We start from the raw sequence: 23,600 nt of genomic DNA, 5'->3' as shown, positions 1-23,600 counted from the left end.
CCATAATGATTTTAAAGAAAATAAATGAAAATAATTATCGGGTGTTTCAGAACTCATTTATAGTTACTTTTTCTTTTTCTGTGTTTTTTTAATGTCTTTTTTACCCTGTAACAGGGGCTAACATTTTGTAGGTCATGGTCACCTTAGTGTGAACTTATTCTCAGAATGACAATTAAAGTTTTTATTGGCTGCTGGAAATAACTGAATTTTAAAAACAGTGAGCTATGTAATCAGAGATTACATTATAATTTTAAATCACCTACCCTTCCCCCCCCCCCCCCCCCCCCGCCTGAACAATAAGGACCTAAAAGGGGAAAATTAGTCAATTTCAGAAAACAGTTGTCCCCATCTTAAAAGGCCACCCCTATTGCAGCAGGGAAGTGGCCTTATAATGAGGGTGGCCTTTCTAGATGGGGATGACAAATGCGAATAGTAAATACGTATGAAGAAAGTCACAAGTACATTTAATTCTAAAACATTTAATATTTTCATTAAAAATCATATGCATGTTGTGAAATAAATGTAAAACAAACTGTTTCATCATTTTCAAAAGAATGTTATGAATAACCATTGATATAGTTTTAAAACTATAATTATGTTACAGATAACATCATTTGTCAATTTGTTGGTAACAGTCTAAAAAACATTTAGTCTCGTCACAATTAAAAATATCCTTGCAGTCATATCCCCTGCATATATCGTTTAGTGTTTTGTTCCAATCTTTGACAATTTCATTATTAACATCAGCTGATTCTCCACTAATGACAGAGCATTTAATATTGTGTCGCACTTGAAATCTGTACAACCATCCATTACTTGCGGTAAAGTCGTCATATCCCTATTCAACTGACAAAATTGTTGCTTTTTCTTGTCCTTCAAATCAGGATACAAGCATATCCTGGTTCAAAAAATCTTCCTTTCTCCGCCCATTTCACCTTCCCACTTCTGCAGAATTGTTTCCTTATCTTTCACGATATTGTTTATCCGAGTCATTCTGACATTTTTTTTATAGTTTTCTGCAAGGATCCTCGACCCCCCCCCTTCTCGGTCAGTTGAACTACTTTCACTTTCTCTTATAGACTGAGAATTTTCCTCGATGACATGTTGATCTTTTTGCAGTAAGTTATTCATGTTGCCAACTACAGTACTGATAAAACAACTTTGTACGCATCTAAACAAATTGCCGTGTTTTTAAAGGAAGTGATCTTGTCACGTGACTCCTTAGTCACAGTCTGGTACCCTATTGTTTTTATACATTTCTTGACACTAAGTGAGAGAAGCCAAAATGGTTTCGATATGTACCATTAACATCACGCAGATTTTACCTCGCGGCCGTTAGGATTTGTAATTTTGACAACTATTGCCAGCAGTAATAGCCACTAATTATCAAAGTGAACAAGCTCAACATCTTACTAAGGGAAGCCATAAAGGCTATCAAACCATTTTCCTTTTGACCTGTGTATGTACATCGATACTGCCACTTCTCAGCTGTTACTACTGTACAATAATTGTAATCTTAACAATTATCAGAGTGACTAAACCAGACATCTTATGATAACACAGCAGTATGTCTAATTGGATTACATTATACTTACCCTTAAAATTTGAGTCTTTCTTGGCTTTATGGAATAAATGTGGCTTCTCATGAGGCGTAAATGATATTATATTAACCTTAGTGGTACATGTACATTAGTCAACACTTCTTTCAGTAACGAAAACCTGACATCGGGAAACAGAAATTGGATTACTCAACACACATTATGAATAAAATACTGGTTCTGGATACATCTTAAAATAAAATGTGGCCGCTTGTGAGGGGTAAATTTTATATTATTGCACTAATATGCTGGCCACTGGTCGAGTTAGTCAGGTGGCCTTTCATGAGAGGTACTTTTGAACACAAACTCGTTGGTGCCAACGGATTCTGGCCGTAAGGAGCAGGTGGCCATTGGTCGGGGGCCGTTCGAGAGGGGGACTACTGTATTTAATACCTCTGTCAACAAACTGTACAAATATTGTTTCCTATATACAAGGAGGAGCAGTTCCCCCAGGGTACCAGGGTTCATCAGAACAACGACTGATGATGGGAGAAGGGGGATTAGCAGGAAGTGGAGGTAACCAAAATGACCCCCCTCAGCATTCCTGGGGTTACCAGGGATCTGTGAATGAACAGGTAGTTTTGGCACTTTTGCGGCTTCAGCAGGATATGAACAGGGTACTGGAGAGATTGAATCAGATAGAGGTCCAGTCTAGACGGGTAAAAATCATTCACTGTATACTTTTTTTTATGCCTTCCTTTTGGTAGAGTATATTATGTTGTGACCCAGTGTGTCTGTCCATACATCTGTCAGTCCATACATCTGTCAGTCCATATATCGGTTACTTTTTCCTTTTCCCCATGATAACTTCAGTTCTACAGTAGCTACCTTTACCAGGTCTTTCAAGTAAGTTTTTCTTGAGAAAAGAAAGAACCCTTTTGATTTCAGGGTCAAGAGGCCAAGCTCACTGACTGCAAGAAGAATGCTTTCTGCACTTTACCATTAGTTCTGCATAATAAACCTGGAAGAAACATTTTGTGGATGACTTGAACTTGTCAGAATAGGGCCTGTTGATTATGGCTTCATAATGTCAAAGCTCTTACTTATTGTCACTGAATGAAAAATATGTATTTTGCACAATAACATTTGTTTTTCATGATAGACTTGTACCAAACTTTGTGGATGATTTGCACTTTGGGCAAGGAAGAAGCCAATTTATTTGGGGGACAAAAGTTCAAAAGTGAAGGTCACTATTACTGAAGAAGAAAAGTGATTTATGTTAAAATAAGTTCTTGATATGTACCTTAACCAGAGTTTGTGGATAACGTATATGTTGGGTAAGAAAAATCTATTGATTTTGAGTCAAAAATACGGAAAAAAAGGAAATATTTGTTGTTTTTATAATAATGGTTGTTATAGGCCATATCTCTTGACCAAATTTTTCATGATGACTCACGCTTAATGTATGGAAGAGGCCAATGGATTTTTGGGAACTAAAGGTCAAAGGTCATGGTCATTGTGGCTCAACGATAAAATATAGTTTTGCAGAAGAACTGTTATTCTAGACTAAGTTTCTTGACCAGACTTTGTTGTTGGCTTAAACTTTTGTAATAAAGAAACTTTTTGGATTCTGGGGTCTAAAGGTCTGAAGTCATGTTACAGGGTTAGGCTATTATGAAAATAATGCTTTCTTTATAGTAAGTTTAGTTCGAGACCACAGACCTTGATCAATGGTCAGATCACATAGATTTTTTTGTCAATAATCTCTGAGGTGAACCATGTGCTACTAGTGTCTACAGAGAGCTTTTAAACATTGGAAATGCATATAATGTACCATTCATGGTGCTTTTGATGCCTTTGTTTTTATAGAACTTAACTTTTAATTTTGACTGTATAGCTTGGAGTGTTCTGATATGCCATGAAACCCTGTGTGTATGTGTGTGTGTGTGTGTAGATATATATACACACTCCACTCCCTCGATAACTCGTGAACCTGCTTAGAATGCAGGGTCAGGCATGGTCCCATTTTTTAAATGAGAAAATACCCCCAAAAATGGGTCCTATCTGTTGAACTTGAAGAAAATCGCGATCAAAATTGGTAATTGAAACTTCTATATATCGCTCATTTTATTGTCGAAAACAGTAGATAGGACCTGGAAATTTTAATCAGCATTATGAAATATCAAATTTAAAAATAGGTCATACAGCTGTTTTACATTTTCTTTCCAAATTACATTCCTAGTACACTGCAATTAACAATATGTAAGGAAATTTAGATCAATGAAAGTGTCACTTATACCGATTGGAGGCAGTATTTAATAAATAAATACAAATTAAATAATTTTCTTTTCAGTTGAAATTTGTGTTCTGGTTCTATCTTTTAGTTCCTTTTAAGTGTTATTGTCACGTAAAATGCATCAATCTACCATAACGGCTATGTCTGCGAGCATTTCTCTGTGAACCCAATTAAGTGCCAACCTTGTTTTGATAACTGACTTGCAGAAGTATTTGTTGTATTGTTGCTCTGAATTAAAAGCTGGCCTTTGTATTATCATGTTAGTTATGTCTTTTGAATCAAAAAAAGGAGGTGGAGTAAAAGAAAAGTTAGAAGGGAAGAAATCCTACAAACATAAAATCTAGCGACCCTGGTCCTATGTTGGGTGAACTCACCTCATTTGATCAGTTGAACTCTGTTATAAATGTTATTGTGTATGTAACATTAACTACCTTGAATTAACCAACTCTTTCATAACTGTGATCAAAGATAGCAATGCAACCAAGCAAAATGAATACTATGTAAAATAAATAGCTTGACTTCACAGATACAGACCATTGTGGGCAAGTAAGTTTCAGAAAATTATTGAATTGGCACTTAGAGGTATCCTCAAGGATGATAAGGAGTTTCATTATTACTTCCAATGAAATCACGAAATCAATATTGTACTAATTGAACAATACAAAAATTGAGTTTCGACAGATAATTGTCTCACAAAATCAATGTTGCATGATTTTGAAAGAAAAAGTAATCTTGTCTGGTGGTGTATCAACAGTTAGTCAAGTTCCCTGCTCTGTGGACTCCCAATTTGGCAGGATACTATTAAACACCACTATGGGAACCAGACTCATTAAGAACCAAAAGCAGTGACGTAATACTCAGATTTTTCACTTACATGTGATGGTTGTTGAAACCAGTTTGCATGATCTTTCACATGTTGGACATTTTGAAAATAAATGTTAATTAAACAGAATAATGAACAACTTCATTAGAAAAAGTGCATTGTTAAAAATTATTATCGACATGATTATAAAATAAGGATTCGGTCATTACACAGCCCACGGTTTTCTCATCGTCAAAGCAAGAGAGAAAATCAATTTTTGGAGGTCCCTTGGTAACTTGGGCCCTTGCTTATAGTGCGGTCTATGTTTGTGGACCCTGTTTTGGATGAGTTATCGAGGGAGATATATATATATATATATATATATATATATATATATATATATATATATATATATATATATATATACACATACATACATACATACATATAATGAAAGTTCTCACTACCTATGGGACCAAGTAAAACTTTTGGCTTTTATAACTGTTATCAGAATTGTGCAGCATTTCTCCATATTGCATTGCATCATACTGCTCAATACATACCAAGTTCATGGCATTGTTTGCATGTGAATACTAAGTTCTATTTTTGTTTATGGTTTACTTGCATTTGATTGTTTATTCCCCAGAATTAACACAACTTAAACTAGTTTGCTTTAAGTAATATTTGTTTTTTGTTATATAATAAATAATTAATTTGATAAGTATCAATTTCAGTCATTAGATATGTTTTCAGTGTTACGGGTTAAAATAAAACCCCATTGTGTCTGTGATGTTTTGTCATAGAGAGTGTAATTGTTGGTGACATGTGTAGTGCCTCATTATAAAGCTGTCCATGAGAACCATTGAGTGTACTGCCTTATAATCAGGACCCTTATAATGAGGTACATACTATGTTCCTTATAATCAGGACCCTTATAATGAGGTTCATACTATGTTCCTTATAATCAGGACCCTTATAATGAGGTACATAATACAGATCATGTTCCTTATAATCAGGACCCTTATAATAAGGTACATAATGCATATCATGTTCCTTATAATCAGGGCCCTTATAATGAGGTGCATAATGCATATCATGTTCCTTATAATCAGGGCCCTTATAATGAGGTACATAATGCATATCATGTTCCTTATAATCAGGGCCCTTATAATGAGGTACATAATGCATATCATGTTCCTTATAATCAGGGCCCTTATAATGAGGTACATAATGCATATCATGTTCCTTATAATCAAGGCCCTTATAATGAGGTACACAATGCATATCATGTTCCTTATAATCAGGATCCTTATAATGAGGTACATAATGCATATCATGTTCCTTATAATCAAGGTCCTTATAATGCGGTACATAATACATATCATGTTCCTTATAATCAGGACCCTTATAATGAGGTACATAATACATATCATGTTCCTTATAATCAGGATCCTTATAATGAGGTACATACTACATATCATGTTCCTTATAATCAGGACCCTTATGTTTCATTTATCCATGCATTTTTTACCCAAAAGAATAACAAGCCTCAAAAATACTATAATAACTGTTGATAGAAGCACTATTATTAATTAAACAATATGCATATGCACTAATTATGGCAGAGTTGTAAAGCTCACACTTGACTGATTTTCTGACAAAGCCATAGTAGCAGCATTGTGCTAATCAAGTCTCATGGTATACACAAATATTTGTCAGGTAAATTATCCCCAGTAATTAGGTCCAATGTTTCACTCATTGCATGAGCCATGAGTTGCAATTATCCATTCAGTGTTAATTGCCTTAATAGGGTTGCAGGGTTTACTGATACAGTGAGCTGATAATCACCAGTAATATCTTCTGTTTATGTTATGGCAACCATAATCTGTTTTTCATACCAGTTGTGGAAGTGTTTTTTTAATTATTTTTTTATACTCTTTATTTAATGTCAAGTCTAGTGGATGAAGTTGGTCTGTACATGAGGCAGGCTTAATTAAGGGAGTGATTACATTTTCTCTTAATTTAGTTAGCATCTTTGCACCTTGGTGGCATCGGCTTCCTTTTTGATGTTCAGCACTCAGACTGAACACGGTATTAGTGAATGATCTTGTTGGTTGTTTATTTGTGCTCATAGAGGTCATAGTGTTGTTAGTGCATAGGCTTTCATTGATATTGTTCACTCCGATGAAAACACTCTGTAAATCTTAAACTTGTCAGGTCATGGATTTGTTCTCATACATGTGGTAGTGTTGTTTTAAATATTCAGGTGACTGACTTTTGCATTAGCATAGTTTTATTCTTCTATATTCTTTATTTTGGGTATTTGTAGAAGTTAAACCATGAAATTAAGTAGCTATTAATATGCATACCTTGTCAAAAAACCCACAAATTTAAGTACCCATGAACATATCTTATTTTACAAAACCATGGAAATTGAGCACCTTACAAATATATGATACTACAGTAATAGATTTGTGTTCTCTATTTCAGGTGTCGTCATGGTGGAGATGGCCCTTCTCCAATCTCTCCTATCGTACCATCTTCATCATCTTAGTATGGCCAGTTATAGTTCATTTTATTCTGAACCTTCGCCTCCACAGAAAGAGGTATGTGTCAACAGTGGATGACTTTCACAATGTCTTTACTATTATACTATTATTCTGTTTCTACCACAACTTTAATTAATATTGACTCTGTTGCTACCACTGCTATAATTAATATTGACTCTGTTGCTGCCACATCAAGAATAATTATTAAATTTCTTGCTACCACTGCTATAAATACTATTAACTCTCTTGCTACTACTACTACTATAAATACTATTGACTTTCTTGCTATGATTAATAGTAACTCTTGCTACTACTACTATAAATACTATTGACTTTCTTGCTATGATTAATAGTAACTCTTGCTACTACTACTATAAATACTATAAACTACTACTGTTGACTTTCTTGCTACCACTACAATTACTATTTACTCTCATGCTACCACTACTACAATAGTTACTGTTGACTCGTTACCACTACTATCATTACCGTTGACTCTCTTGCTACCACTATTGCATATACGCCAACTCTACAATTGCTTTTTCTTTGTTATTCATCTTTTCAAGCTACTGCCATAATTGCTGCTGGTGCTTCAGTTAATATTACCATTAACACCACTATTGCTGGACTGATAGTATTACTACTACAACTATCACTGCAGTGCTATTTGTACATGTACTACATTTACTATTGTTGCAACAATACTGCCACCACTCATCATGCCATCAATACACTTCTACTCTAATACTTGTGACTTTTATCAATGTATGTTGTACTAGGATTACTTGTACTAGCACTACTACTATGACTACCACTCCTGCTACTACCACTGATGCTACTGCAGTACAACTACTACTGCAGCAACTGCGACTGTCATCAGTGCATGTGCAACTGCTGGTACCACACAGTACAACTACTACTGCAGTATCTACCTATGCTTCATTAATGGAAAGCTAGACATACCTGTTATTGTTCAGACTGCATTAGTAATGTCACTGTCAGCAGCATCAACATTATCAATAGTTTAAGGTCTTGGATATCACTTTTTCATTTGCATATTTTTTATGCCTGTTGTACATTCTAACTAGCTAAGTATGACTCATTATGAAGCTATAACAACATGCTTGCTTGACTCCTTTACTTTGGGGCTTAAGGTTACAGTGTCAAAATTTGTGTTAAAGATTTATTTTGATGTTTTCTCATTTCTTAATATTTCCTAAACCTCATGATAAATTCTCATCATGCTTGGCATTTATGATTATGAAGGTAAGACAAATTGATTCTCATCATGCCTGCAGTCATCATTCTGTAGGGGTCAAGGTTGCTGCCACCATTCTGTAGGGGTCCAGTTTGCAGTCATAGAATAATTGCATTAGGATTGTAGTCAGTATCTTTTTCATTTGCATATATTCCTATAACTATTTGATGTGATTTCTTTATACATGGAATAAATCATTATAAATTTAAAATAGTTCATTCAGTGACTTGCACTCTCACCCTTTTAACCTTAGAATCAAGGACACATTCATATAAATTTGCTTTAAGGTTTTCTTAAAGAGTTTCATTTGCTTATATTTCTGGAACTCCATGATGGATTTTCTTCATACTTCAAATGAACTTTTATGAAACTAAAGACAATCTGACCTTGGAACAAGGTCACTGTTATCAAAAATAGATTTGCTTTAAGGTTTTGTTTAATTTTTTTTCTTTCATTTGCTTATACTTCTTAAACCCATTGATGGACATTCCAAATTCTTCAGATGAATCATTATGAAAGTAAGGCAATGCATTCTGTGATATGTACTCCTTCCCCTTTAAAAATGGGTTCAAGGTTATAGTCACAGAAAATTTGCAAGTAGGTTCTGATTCAGGTTTCATCATTTGTTCATACTTATTAAACCCCTTGATTGATTTTCTTGGATGAATTGTCAAGAAGCATAGACAATTCTTTTTGCAACAAGATCACACAAACATTTAACCTTGAAGTCATGAAGTCAAGGTCATGCATTACTGCAATGCTTTGATCATGGTATTAACATACAGGCCTTGGACATCATGTCCTGCATATGTTACTACCTATTGCAAATTAAACCATTTTATTAGTGGCTTCCCTGATTTAAGACCCTCTGTTTTGTCAAGGGACCGCTCCCTGATACAACTTCACCTCATCATGCAAAAGAGTGATACATTTTGACTATTTTGTAATCCTGATACATTTAGATGGTGGCCTTTTCATGACAATACATATTGACTATTTTGTAATCCTGATACATTTAGATGGTGGCCTTTTCATGACAATACATTTTGACTATTTTGTAATCCTGATACATTTAGATGGCAGCCTTTTCATGACAATACATGTTGACTATTTTGTAATCCTGATACATTTAGATGGCAGCCTTTTCATGACAATACATATTGACTATTTTGTAATCCTGATACATTTAGATGGCGGCCTTTTCATGACAATACATTTTGCCTATTTTGTAATCCTGATACATTTAGATGGTGGCCTTTTCATGACAATACATATTGACTATTTTGTAATCCTGATACATTTAGATGGTGGCCTTTTCCTGACAATACATTTTGACTATTTTGTAATCCTGATACATTTAGATGGCAGCCTTTTCATGACAATACATTTTGCCTATTTTGTAATCCTGATACATTTAGATGGCAGCCTTTTCATGACAATACATATTGACTATTTTGTAATCCTGATACATTTAGATGGCGGCCTTTTCATGACAATACATTTTGCCTATTTTGTAATCCTGATACATTTAGATGGTGGCCTTTTCATGACAATACATATTGACTATTTTGTAATCCTGATACATTTAGATGGTGGCCTTTTCCTGACAATACATTTTGACTATTTTGTAATCCTGATACATTTAGATGGTGGCCTTTTCATGACAATACATATTGACTATTTTGTAATCCTGATACATTTAGATGGTGGCCTTTTCATGACAATACATATTGACTATTTTGTAATCCTGATACATTTAGATGGCAGCCTTTTCATGACAATACATTTTGACTATTTTGTAATCCTGATAGATTTAGATGGCAGCCTTTTCATGACAATACATATTGACTATTTTGTAATCCTGATACATTTAGATGGTGGCCTTTTCATGACAATACATATTGACTATTTTGTAATCCTGATACATTTAGATAGTGGACTTTTCATGACAATACATATTGACTATTTTGTAATCCTGATACATTTAGATGGTGGCCTTTTCATGACAATACATATTGACTATTTTGTAATCCTGATACATTTAGATGGTGGCCTTTTCATGACAATACATATTGACTATTTTGTAATCCTGATACATTTAGATGGTGGCCTTTTCATGACAATACATATTGACTATTTTGTAATCCTGATACATTTAGATGTTGGCCTTTTCATGACAATACATATTGACTATTTTGTAATCCTGATACATTTAGATGGCAGCCTTTTCATGACAATACATTTTGACTATTTTGTAATCCTGATACATTTAGATGGCAGCCTTTTCATGACAATACATATTGACTATTTTGTAATCCTGATACATTTAGATGGCAGCCTTTTCATGACAATACATATTGACTATTTTGTAATCCTGATACATTTAGATGGTAGCCTTTTCATGACAATACATATTGACTATTTTGTAATCCTGATACATTTAGATGGTAGCCTTTTCATGACAATACATATTGACTATTTTGTAATCCTGATACATTTAGATGTTGGCCTTTTCATGACAATACATAATGACTATTTTGTAATCCTGATACATTTAGATGGCAGCCTTTTCATGACAATACATTTTGACTATTTTGTAATCCTGATACATTTAGATGGTGGCCTTTTCATGACAATACATTTTGCCTATTTTGTAATCCTGATACATTTAGATGGTGGCCTTTTCCTGACAATACATTTTGACTATTTTGTAATCCTGATACATTTAGATGGTGGCCTTTTCATGACAATACATTTTGACTATTTTGTAATCCTGATACATTTAGATGGTGGCCTTTTCATGATAATACATTTTGACTATTTTGTAATCCTGATACATTTAGATGGCAGCCTTTTCATGACAATACATTTTGACTATTTTGTAATCCTGATACATTTAGATGGCAGCCTTTTCATGACAATACATATTGACTATTTTGTAATCCTGATACATTTAGATGGCAGCCTTTTCATGACAATACATTTTGCCTATTTTGTAATCCTGATACATTTAGATGGTGGCCTTTTCATGACAATACATATTGACTATTTTGTAATCCTGATACATTTAGATGGTGGCCTTTTCATGACAATACATATTGACTATTTTGTAATCCTGATACATTTAGATGGCAGCCTTTTCATGACAATACATTTTGACTATTTTGTAATCCTGATACATTTAGATGGCAGCCTTTTCATGGCAATACATATTGACTATTTTGTAATCCTGATACATTTAGATGGTGGCCTTTTCATGACAATACATATTGACTATTTTGTAATCCTGATACATTTAGATGGTGGCCTTTTCCTGACAATACATTTTGACTATTTTGTAATCCTGATACATTTAGATGGTGGCCTTTTCCTGACAATACATATTGACTATTTTGTAATCCTGATACATTTAGATGGTGGCCTTTTCATGACAATACATATTGACTATTTTGTAATCCTGATACATTTAGATGGTGGCCTTTTCATGACAATACATATTGACTATTTTGTAAATCCTGATACATTTAGGTGGTGGCCTTTTCATGACAATACATATTGACTATTTTGTAATCCTGATACATTTAGATGGTGGACTTTTCATGACAAAAGAGGTGGCCACCTTTGAGGGGAAAGTGTGACAACTAAACAATATTGTAATATTAATAGCGCTGTTTCCCCTCTCTGTACAATATAACATTGTTTCACATAACCAGATAACATTGCTGAGAACAGAGCTCAAATGAGAAGTCCTCAGCATATATCTAGTTAAAGTATATTTTGTGCAATATACAGTGTAATAAGTGAGCCTGTTGAGAACAGCTGTCAGGGGAGAAGGCATCAGTAGATTCATGTAAATCATGTCACTAGTTAAAAGTATAGTTTATGTGATATACATTGTCATAACCTTTGCTGATGTAGTAACAATTTATGTGAAATACCAGGTAATAACTTTTGTTGATGGAGTAACAATTTGTGTGATATTCCAGGTAATAACTTTCGTTGATGGAGTAACAATCTGTGTGATATACAATGTAATAACTTTTGCTGATGGAGTAACAATTTGATATCCTGTGTAATAACTTGTGCAGATGGAGTAAATATTTGTGTGATATACTGTGTAATAACTTTGCTGATGGAGTAACAATTTGATACACTGTGTAATAACTTACGCTGATGGCATTTGTGTGATATACTATGTAATAAATTTTCTTGATAGAGTAACATTTGTGTGGATTGCTTGGTTGCTAAAAGCCATGACTTGATGAGCAGTGATTGTGGGGGAGGCAGATTTTTTTTTTTTTACAATGCTGCAAATATTACTAGCCATGAAAATAAATATATTCACAGTGGTATTTATATTCATTGTTCCGTTTTTTTTCTGAAGTTCTTTCCTGCAAAATTTCAAATCATTGCAGATGTAAAGAAAGGAATAAAATACAGTTTTTGTATAGTGATTACGGTTAATAATTCACAAATGTCTGTGATTACAAAGCTAACGAATGATCTTAATTAAATAATAGACTTAATGTTGGCATGAAACTGTTGTTATGATAAAGACAGCTGGAGAACTCAAAAGAAAACCACCATACTTAGATCGGTAACCACTTATCCTTGCACTTGCTTGAACTTAATATCAGACATTACTACTGCACTATCAAGACCTCAGAAGTGGGACAGCATACCTAGTCTGGATTTAACCAACATAAGTGGTCTACATTCTGGAAATCTAATTTGATAATAGATGTAGGCGTTATCATAATCATTCTGTCCTTCAATCTATCCTTGGATAATAGAGAACAGGTGTAATGTGAGTAGCAATTTGCATGCAACACATGTTGGGTAATTATCCACTGGGAGCATAAGTCTCTTACATACATAACACCTGGTCTTGCCAATTATTCCTGTAATTACAGGAAAGACAATTGCATATACAGGTAAAATCAGTCACAGCTTGTTCAATTAATTTTTGTTTTTGTGGCTTACCATACCATGGGTTGTTTGATTTGGATCAAATTTGGTGTGCAGTTTTATCTTGAGGAGACCTTGATTGAGTTGAATTTCTGGCATTCTGCATTATCATTTACTGGAGTTATGGCATCTGATTGCCTGATCTCAGAACATTTGTTTTGGAACCAAACCTTTTCCATGGGGTTTGTTAGATTTCAGCCAAAGTCGTGTGTTTGGCTTTAGAATAATGAGACCATTTTAAATGAATTGGATTACCAGTATCAGTATTCCATGATTTCATTGATACGAATTATACATGATGATTTCTCATACTCTTGTCTTTGATTTCTGCATCATAACTTTATCATGACTTTATCAAGGTGTGAGGGTCTTCAACACAATTTGTTATCATTACTTTATCATAATTTATCAAGGTGTGAGGGTTTTCAACCAGATTTGGTATGCAGCATTATATTGAAATTAACATGAATGATATTGAGTTCCAGTTTATACAACTTCATTTACAAGAGTGATGCCCCATGAATATGTGTCATCCTTTGCTTTCTGCAACATAACATTACCAGGGTATGTTGGACTTTTAAACAAATCTTACCTACAGCTTTTATACTTATGAGACCCATAACAATTTCAATTTTCAGAATTCCACATTGTCAGTTATATTATATTGTCCCTGATTTCTCATTTTCCATCTTGGGTTTTTGAAGCAAAACTTGTACTTGGATTCTTAGATTTTAGCTAAATTTAGTATGCACATTTATATCTGTAAGAAGTTGAATGAGTTTCATTTCTAGCATTCTGCAATTTACCGTTGTTATGGACCCAGATTGTCTGCCAACATGATTCTGGGTTATAGACCCAGATTATCTGCAGTCATGACTTTGGGTTATGGGCCCATATTGTCTGCCAACATGACTTTGGATTATGGACCCAGATTGTCTTCCAACATGACTTTGGGTTGTGGACCCAGATTATCTGCCAGAATGACTTTGGGTTATGGGCCCAGATTGTCTGCCAACATGACATTGGGTTGTGGACCCAGATTATCTGCCAAGATGATATTGTTTTATGGACCCAGATTGTATGCCATCAAGACTTTGTTTTATGGATGCAGATTGTCTGCCAACATGACTTTGGATTATGAACCCAGATTTTCTGCCAACATGACTTTGGGTTATGGACCCAGATTGTCTGTCAGCATAGAACATGACTAGGTTATGGACCCAGATTGTCTGCCAACATGACTTTGGGTTATGGACCCAGATTGTCTGCCAACATGACTGGGTTATGGACCCAGATTATCTGCCAACATGACTTTGGGTTATGGACCCAGATTGTCTGCCAGCATGGCTTTGGGTTATGGGCCCAGATTATCTGCCAACATGACTTTGAGTTATGGACCCAGATTGTCTGTTAGCAATGAACATGACTTGGTTATGGACCCAGATTATCTGCCAATATGACTTTGGGTTATGGACCAAGATTTTCTGCCAATATGACTTTGGGTTATGGACCCAGATTATCTGCCAACATGACTTTGGGTTATGGACCCAGATTGTCTGCCAACATGACTTTGGGTTATGGACCCAGATTGTCTGCCAATATTACTTTGGGTTATGGACCCAGATTGTTTGCCAACATGACTTTGGGTTTTGAGACATTACTTTAGCAAGGATTGTTAGATTTCAACCAAACTTGGCATGCATCATTACATTAAGAGACATTGAGTGAGTTTGATTTTTTTGAAAATCCACAACATCATTTGCATCAGTTATGACATCTGATTGCAGGGCCCCGAGTGATCTAAAGCGCTCTCCATTACGGATCACTGCCATGTCACCTGTCTTCGTGGGTTTGAATCTCGGATTCAGCCAGTGTGGGTATGTGAGAAAGCTTGCCAGTAGCTGCTTCTCATGGGTCAGTGGTTCATTCCGGGGTTTTCCCAGGTTCTTCATCCACCATTAATACTGGCTGCCATGTATGGCCTATCATGTGCTAAAAATGGCATTAAAGCCCAACAACAACAACATCTGGTTGCTGACCTCCTGACTTTGGTTCCTGCAACATAACTTTACCAAGGGATATATTATGTTTCAACCAGTTTTTGTGTCTTGTATTATATTACTGAAGACCTTAAATAATTATTCAGGTTCCATGACATCATTGACTTGAGTTATATCACATTATTGACCATCCTCTTAATTTGATTGCTGCTGTATGACTTTAACAAGCTATATTGGTTTTCAGCCAAATTAGGTATGCAACTTTATATTGATAAGACAGTAATTTTGAGTTCCAACTTTTCATAACATCATTTATGAGAGTTATGGGACCTGATTGTCTATCCTCTTAACATTTGCTTTCAGCAGCACTGTCTTGATAAGGATTATTTAATTTTGACAAAATTTGGCATACAGCTTGTTACTGAATGATTTCAATTTCCAGCCTGCCACAACATCTTTTAAGAGTTATGGCCCCTGATTTCCCGTTGGCATATCCATGGTTCCTGTAGTAAACATTGACTAGGATTCATGGTTTTCAGTCAGATTTATCATCCACCTTTATATTAATAAGATTGTGAATGATTTTTTTTTCTAGCATTCTCAAACATTATTAACAGTGGTTATGGGCCCTGATTGCCTGTGGTTCTACAGCATTGCTTTTCCAAGAATTGTTGGATTTCAACCAGATTTGACTGTTGTCTTTCATCCAGATTTTGCATGCAGCTTTTTAGAATAGAGCGGCCAAAGCTGCCCAGCAGTCATCCATTTCTGAATGGAAGATTCCATTTCTTGACTTAAAATATACAAATCAGCATGCTTTATATAATTGACAAAATATGTGGAACAAACATTCACAGACAAACCCATAATTGGAGAGTGGCATACATCGTATAGAACACATCTGTATGTAACAAATCACAGAGATGAGGTGGTATAATTTTATTGCATATAGGACACAAATATCTGACTGTAAAGGGTGAATCATGATCAGAGTGTATAAACTGGCAGTGGAACACATTCTTGATGAATGAATTGACTTACATTCCATGAAACAGAAGTTCTTTTATGTGAACCCAGTTAAGGAACTTTATGATGTTTACCTCCCAAGACATTTGGAGAGAATGAAGTTTATATAGCAGATTTTTACAATATTTTGTAAGAATCTATATTTTTTTAGCTTTGTGTTTTGGTTTAAATACATTTTATGGAATTGTAACATCTTTGTCTTCTGTGTTAACTAATCAGTAGCCACTGTTATTTTTAGTTTCCCAACTGTTAATGACCAATTCATAATGTTCTGTCCGTGTTAGAAGCCAATACAGTATTCCCTCATTATAACACTGTCTGAGGGAGCCTTATAGTGGGGTCACATTATAAGGAAGTAAATAAAATATTAATACCATTTAATAGGGTTAATGTTGGATTAAAATGTTTGACTGATGTAATCTCGTTCCCCCACATAAATAAGAAGTAAAATTAGAATGTTTCCAGTAGTTGCTTTAGCAGCCATTTTCATTGAACCATTGAGTCAAATAATATATGAACAAAAAAGAAATAGTCATTAAACTAATGGAAATAGCAGCATTTTTTCTTGGATTTTCTGTAAATTATTGCATAACTTTTTTCAAAAATTGTATAACATTGTAAGAAGGTTACTATCATAATCAGGTCATAAATATTGAGGTAGTTGCTTTTACTAGCAATCAACCGACACAGTTTTGAAGAGTACTGATTTGTTTGTGATTGGGCCGCAGATGGATGGATATCACCCACTCCAGTGTTGAGAGCAATGATTTTTGCTTGGGACAGGGCCACAAATGCATAGATATCATGGATTCAGATGTGGAGAGTAATGATTTTTGCTTGAGATTGGGCCACAAATGCATACATATCACCCACTCCAATGTAGAGAGCAATGATTTTTGCTTGAGATTGAGCCACAAATGCATAGATATCACCTACTCCAATGTGGAGAGTAATGATTTTTGCTTGAGATTGGGCCACAGATGGATGGATATCACCCACTCCAATGTGGAGAGTAATGCTTTTTGCTTGAGATTGAGCCACAAATGCATAGATATCACCTACTCCAATGTGGAGAGTAATGATTTTTGCTTGAGATCAGGCCACAAATGCATAGATATCACCTACTCCAATGTGGAGAGTAATGCTTTTTGCTTGAGATCGGGCCACAAATGCATAGATATCACCTACTCCAATGTGGAGAGTAATGATTTTTGCTTGAGATTGGGCCACAAATGCATAGATATCACCTACTCCAATGTGGAGAGTAATGATTTTTGCTTGAGATTGGGCCACAAGTGCATGGATATCACCCACTCCACTGTAGAGAGCAATAAAATTTTCAGACATAACTGTTTCATTTGATACAAAAATTGATCAAAAAGCCATTAAATGTTTAAACTCATTGAACGGAAAAAGACAAAATTGATAATATTCTCAGAATGCTAAAGCATTCACTGGCATCAAAAGAGGATGAGGTGAATATGTTAACTTAGATCTTTGCTTTCTCAGTGTGTTTGAGTGAAATGACAGGCACTGGGATATATATTTTACCTGAATCTTCCCCTAGCATGACACAGTTTAATCAAATGGGATTCATGACCAAACTTGGTATAGTGCTATAATGGCATTGTCTTATTTATGTGAGTGTTGTTGTCATATGATGTATGTCACTATAATGTTAAAATGTATGCATTGATTGACTTTTCCCAGTCACTGTTTATTGTATTTGAAATTATTTCTTGCTTTTTCATTTCAGAATATAGTGAGAGACCAGCGCAAAATCTGTACAAAATTTCAAGAAGAAATATTGAACTGTGATATATTCAAGAGTCTTTGACCAATCAGTGTGAAAGAAATCAGAATGGTTGCTGGAACGGAAATATTAAATCAACACAAATGTTTGTTATTTTAAAAGTTTGATATCCAATTTGCAAAGGAAAACGCATTATGTATTAGTAAGTGTCAGACATTCCTGTCACATCATTTGAGGGTTTTATCTGCCTGAAATTTTTAACAGTTTTTAATCTTTGTATTTCCGCAGCCTTACTTTTACTTGGCACTTCTTAGTCAGCTTTGTGGAGAGGTGCCATTATTTATTCACTGTTACATAAAAACATTCTTGAAAGTATTTGATTTTACCTAAATCATTCAGCTGTATTTATTCACTGTTACATGAAACCATTCTTGAAAGTATTGGATTTTACCTAAATTATTAAATTTATCAGTTACATTTTAAAACAACAGCTTTCACAGAATTTTATTTTCAGTTTAAACTAAAATTTCATTTAGATTTTTAAATAAAAATCTCTTTTATCAGAATATTTAAAGTTCAGAAGATACAATGGCTGTTGTATTAAATATACCTTCCGATTATCAGACCTCTAGATCCTTGGTGTTTCAATAATTTATGCAAATAAATTTACTGAAAATGCTTCAAGAACTTTTGGAATGCATGCATAGTAAGCAAAAAAGTTGTATTTTGTTGAAACATTTAGTCCAACATTGTTTACACATTTGTCTTACAATAAATATTTTCTGGTACATTTAATTAATATAAACTTTATGATCAGGAGAAATTCCTGATGTTCCATGGCTGTTTACATTTATCGCGATTACTACTCAGTAATGAGGAAAATGGTCATTCAAATTTGTTATGTAATTGAGTAAACCATTATTCGATGAGTGTTGTTGTCTTTTGTGTCTAGCTCTCCGATACATAATAAACATCTTGTTCATTGAGACTAGTGTCATGATTTTGTGTTGATGATGTTCAAGAGTACCCTTGCAAAATATCTTTTAAAAAATGTTTTCCGCTCCACAGAGTAAAACACCACTAGAACTGTTTGTTCCAGAGCAGCGAGTTTAAGACCAATACAACTCTGTTCCAAAATCAGTGAGTAAGATGAGTGTTGTCAATAGATTTGATTATGATTCATTTTTCAGAATTTGTTGATGATTATAATGTACCATGCCCTCAGCAACTTGAATGATATTTTACCGTGAAAATTTGTTGGAGGAGGTATCTCAATAAGAGTAATTTGGTTATACCAAAACAATGTCACTGTGACTTAATTTTCATGCTTGAGTATATAGCGTATTTTCAGCTTTTCATTTCTTACATATTTGTTACCGTGGACCCTATTTCACCTACACTGGAAATTGGTATGTGGGTGCATTTTGGGGTGAGTAACTCAATCATGCCACTAATTATTTTCATAGAGTGATTGGTATTTTGAGCTATCTATTATGCCCTCAGTAACCTAAATAAACACTCTAGTTCACCTTTACTCATAAAAATTGGTACATGGATGCATTTCAATAAGAGTAACTCAACCATACCAGAAGTAGGACACTGTAACCAGATTTTCATGCTTTGCAGTTTTTAAATATTTTTATCATGTGTTATGACCTTATTATCTTTGACCTTATTCACCTACACATGAAAATTGGTAGCTGTGGTTTATATAAGCATCTCAAAGAGAGTAACTCAACTGTACAAAAAGTAGGTCAACACCAAATTTTTACATGAATGTGACCTGCATATGCTCAGTTCTTCATTCTTTCTACCATCAGTATCTTACATCCTATTTTATCAACACTCTTAAGAATTGAAACTTGATGAAACTTCATGACAATTACTCCCCTGTACCAAAGCTTTGTAACTGTGACCTAATTTTTCATGCTTGAATGAAATTCTCTATTTTGTGATTTTTAAAAATTTCATTTCCAACCTGTTCATCAGATTAGCCTGATTAATTGTCATTATTTTTAAAGTTGTGCTCTTTAGATTTCATTGAGGTCATACATTTTCGATCTGTATAAGGGAACAATAATTTCAAATGTATAGCCACACACAAATTATCTAATATACAACAACACACAAATTATGCTTAATACAGTTCTAGTGGAGAAAATAAAAGTGGAAAAAGAGAAACTAATCTTAGAAAACAACTTTTATTTCAGCAATGCAGAATCCATCTTGAAGAAACGTATATTTATTTAAAAAAACATACAAATATATTATCACACATATTTCAACAGGATACATATATAAAGCAAGAATTTGAATTACAAAGCAAGTTTTCAAATGTACAAAATCAGTCTTCCCAAATTATAACTGATATTTTCACTGCAGATTAATCATCATTAATTAACACTCACTATTCAGTGCATTTTTAGCTGTGAAGATTCTTTCAGATTTAATCTAAATGCAATTATATTTTGAAAGAAGATGTAGCAAATCTTGCAGAAAAGCAACCAGACACTAATTGTAAATATTTAATGGCTGAAAGCAGGATTTAAAATTGTGTTTTCAAAATGCTTATGAAATCAGACATTCTGCTTTGCTATTCACTTGCATGCATTTATGAATTAGAGGGTTCAAAAAATTGCAGGTCACAACAACCATTATTTAAAAGTAAGAAACTATTAGCTGTCTTGGGGGCTGAGATGGCTTTCATTGAATTAGCAGTGCTTTAAACCTGTAAGCAGCTGTAAATTTTAGGTGATGGATCCGCAAAATTAAATAATTGCAAGTCACAAAATTTGGTAACCACACAAAAGGTATTTACAGCTTTCGTTTTTTAGAAGGTAAATTTGCAAATATTAATGGCTAAAAAACTATTTGATTGTGGAAGTCTTCAGCACAAGATGTGGATTAGTAACTTGCGGCATGCTTGTTTTTTATAAGAACTTGGATTTCAATTATTCTTTTCTTTTCTTTAAGAAAATATGTTCAGTGTTGACAAATTCTACTAAGTTGCAAAACCTTGGCGCTTTTCTTGCTACATGTACGAGAGACCCTAATACAGTGGTTCCCAAAGTTCTTTGGCTGTGATCCTAGAAAGAAAAAAAATCCTATGCCTCATGACCAGTTTCCACATTTTGATAAGTTTTGTCACCCTCACAAAAAATAATCATGGTGACCTGCCTGAATGAACTTGTAACCCTGATTTGGGTCGTGACCCAGGGGTTGGGAGCCAATGCCTAATACAAAAGATGAATAACCAGCTAGAACTTTTATTATGAAATCCAGTTACACAAGGTGCTCCTATAATGTACAACAGTGATTTGATGAAGTTATAAATTCTTTTAATTTGACTTTGTCTTTTAATTTAGTCTTGTAATAATTGTTTGAAAGCAGCTGACAGCTGTTGCAGTGATAATTGTCCCAAGACTTAATATATTTTAAATCTGTGCATCATCATATTGCTTTTGTGCTTTAATTGATTTCAGTAGCTTCCATACCTATGGCAGTGTCCACTCACGTTTACTAAATATTGTTTGCATTACCAATAACAGTAAATAAAATGCATGGTCTTAATTTCGTAACAAAGTATATATCCACTGGCTGTATAATTCATTGCTATATTTCATGGGAGGCAAGTTAAATTCATGTAACTAATTACATGTAACTTGATAGTAATTATATATTATAGATAGTTTTCCTCTAATGGCATTACTTTAAATAAATGTGCACAAATTTTTAAAGGAAGTCACTTGAGCAATTCAATAAATATTTCTGATGTTAAAAAGTTCTTTTGTTACATATGAAGAAATGAAAATGGGAAAGATATTATAAAGAGTATCCATAGTAGTATATTAACGGAAGTGAAAAAAAAGACCAAGAATAGCATTACCTCAGGAGCTGCGTTCTTCATTCGGTGAAAATTAACATTACACCAACCCCACTGTACCATCAGTATTCTCAATACTTTGATTATGTGTCAAGTTCGAATGAGCCCACTAAAATTCAACGCGAAAGACTATCAATGTAAACAGCAAAATTACTTCCAACAAGTTTTATAGAATTGTCAGAATATTTTCTCCCCAAAACCAGTCCAGCTAATATGATATACAGCTGCAACTACTTTATCAACACATTGCAAAAGGTCAAATGTTTTTGAAAATATTTCCAATTTTTTAAAATATACATTGTTTTATAAAAGAGTGAAATCTCCCAGAGACCTGCAAAATATATTTATGCAGCATCAATCGAAATTTCAGTTTCGTTTTTAAGATACGAATCGAGGAATTAGCGCTATAATTATCATTATTATGACAGATGAATAGGGATAAAAACCGATTTTGAAGTGAGCCTCGTTAGACCATCAAATTCAAGTTTTAGTAATAACTCTAAGTTCTCGTTTAAGAAGCCTTAAACTGATCGTGTGACCGAGTAGTTATGCACAATAAAATTGGACGTCACCGAGTAGTTATGCACAATAAAATTGGACGTCACCGAGTAGTTATGCACAATAAAATTGGACGTCACTGAGTAGTTGTGCACAAATAAAATTAGACCTCACCTCAGACGCGTTTTTTTGTTATTGAATGCACATTCTGTTTCTCCAGTAACATTTTCCAGCATGCTCTTAACCTATTTGTATTGTGTACAGGTGCATTTTCACTGAATTCAAGGAGTATGTATGCAAGATTAGTCACTAACTTCTCTTTTTAGCAGATCAACAAAACAAAAGCATGACGGATGTAAACCGCGAATTTTATTAGCCACCAATAAACGTTGGTTTCTTGTAAACATACGTCTGGTATTTTCTTATCATTCAATGCCGCAATATAACTCTGACTAACAACAGATATTGTTTTAGTCTTTCTTTTTAGATCTGTCATTTCAACCTTGTTTTTATTGGTTGGTGGTTGGCTGGAGGATTTTGTTTCTTTTGTTGCTCCTTGAGGTAAGTTTCGGTAACGTATATAGGGAAACGGAACTGTATGATTCACTTTTCTAAATCTGAATCATTATTTTCATTCTGTATCATGCAAATAAATACTGACACCCATTTCAGAAATGCGAAATATAAAAGGATGTAGCTACACCCCACGCAGGTACAAAAAAAAACATTTCATAAAAAAATGTAATATTTATAATAAAACTAGCAAGATAACATGAAAACGATTTCACACATTTCAAACATTTATAATACTGATTGGTACTAACATGAATACAAAAATTGTGCAAACGATATAACGGTCCACGGGTATGTGTGTGTGTGTGAAGTCATCGCAATACTATATTATACTATGACGTAAAATTCGGAACGAATTTTGCACTTTTTAGATTGTCTTTCCTTTCAATAAATCTGCAATCAATTTGCAATTCCACCAGTGCGATCAATTATAAACTGGAGAGTATCTGTAAACGA

The 23,600-nt window shown here is 34.1% G+C and overlaps 1 protein-coding gene across 3 annotated transcripts in view; it reads left to right on the top strand.

Moving 5' to 3' along the window:
• Positions 1-19,178, top strand: part of LOC149791830 (uncharacterized) — a 65,010-nt gene extending 45,832 nt beyond the window's left edge. For all 3 annotated transcript variants that reach the window (XM_089970340.1, XM_089970339.1, XM_089970341.1), the window contains 3 exons: positions 2,034-2,257; positions 7,127-7,242; positions 18,194-19,178. In XM_089970340.1, the coding sequence (XP_089826466.1) occupies positions 2,034-2,257; positions 7,127-7,242; positions 18,194-18,200 (347 nt within the window). In that variant the 3' untranslated portion in view covers positions 18,201-19,178. The remainder of the gene's footprint in view (positions 1-2,033; positions 2,258-7,126; positions 7,243-18,193) is intronic.
• The last annotated feature ends 4,422 nt before the right edge of the window (positions 19,179-23,600 follow it).

The sequence above is a fragment of the Sinohyriopsis cumingii genome, chromosome 9 (genome assembly GCF_028554795.1).
Source record: "Sinohyriopsis cumingii isolate HCF-2022 chromosome 9, ASM2855479v2, whole genome shotgun sequence".
Classification (NCBI taxonomy): domain Eukaryota; kingdom Metazoa; phylum Mollusca; class Bivalvia; order Unionida; family Unionidae; genus Sinohyriopsis; species Sinohyriopsis cumingii.
Note: the sequence above shows the minus strand (reverse complement) of the source record. Positions and strands in the feature narration are given on the sequence as shown.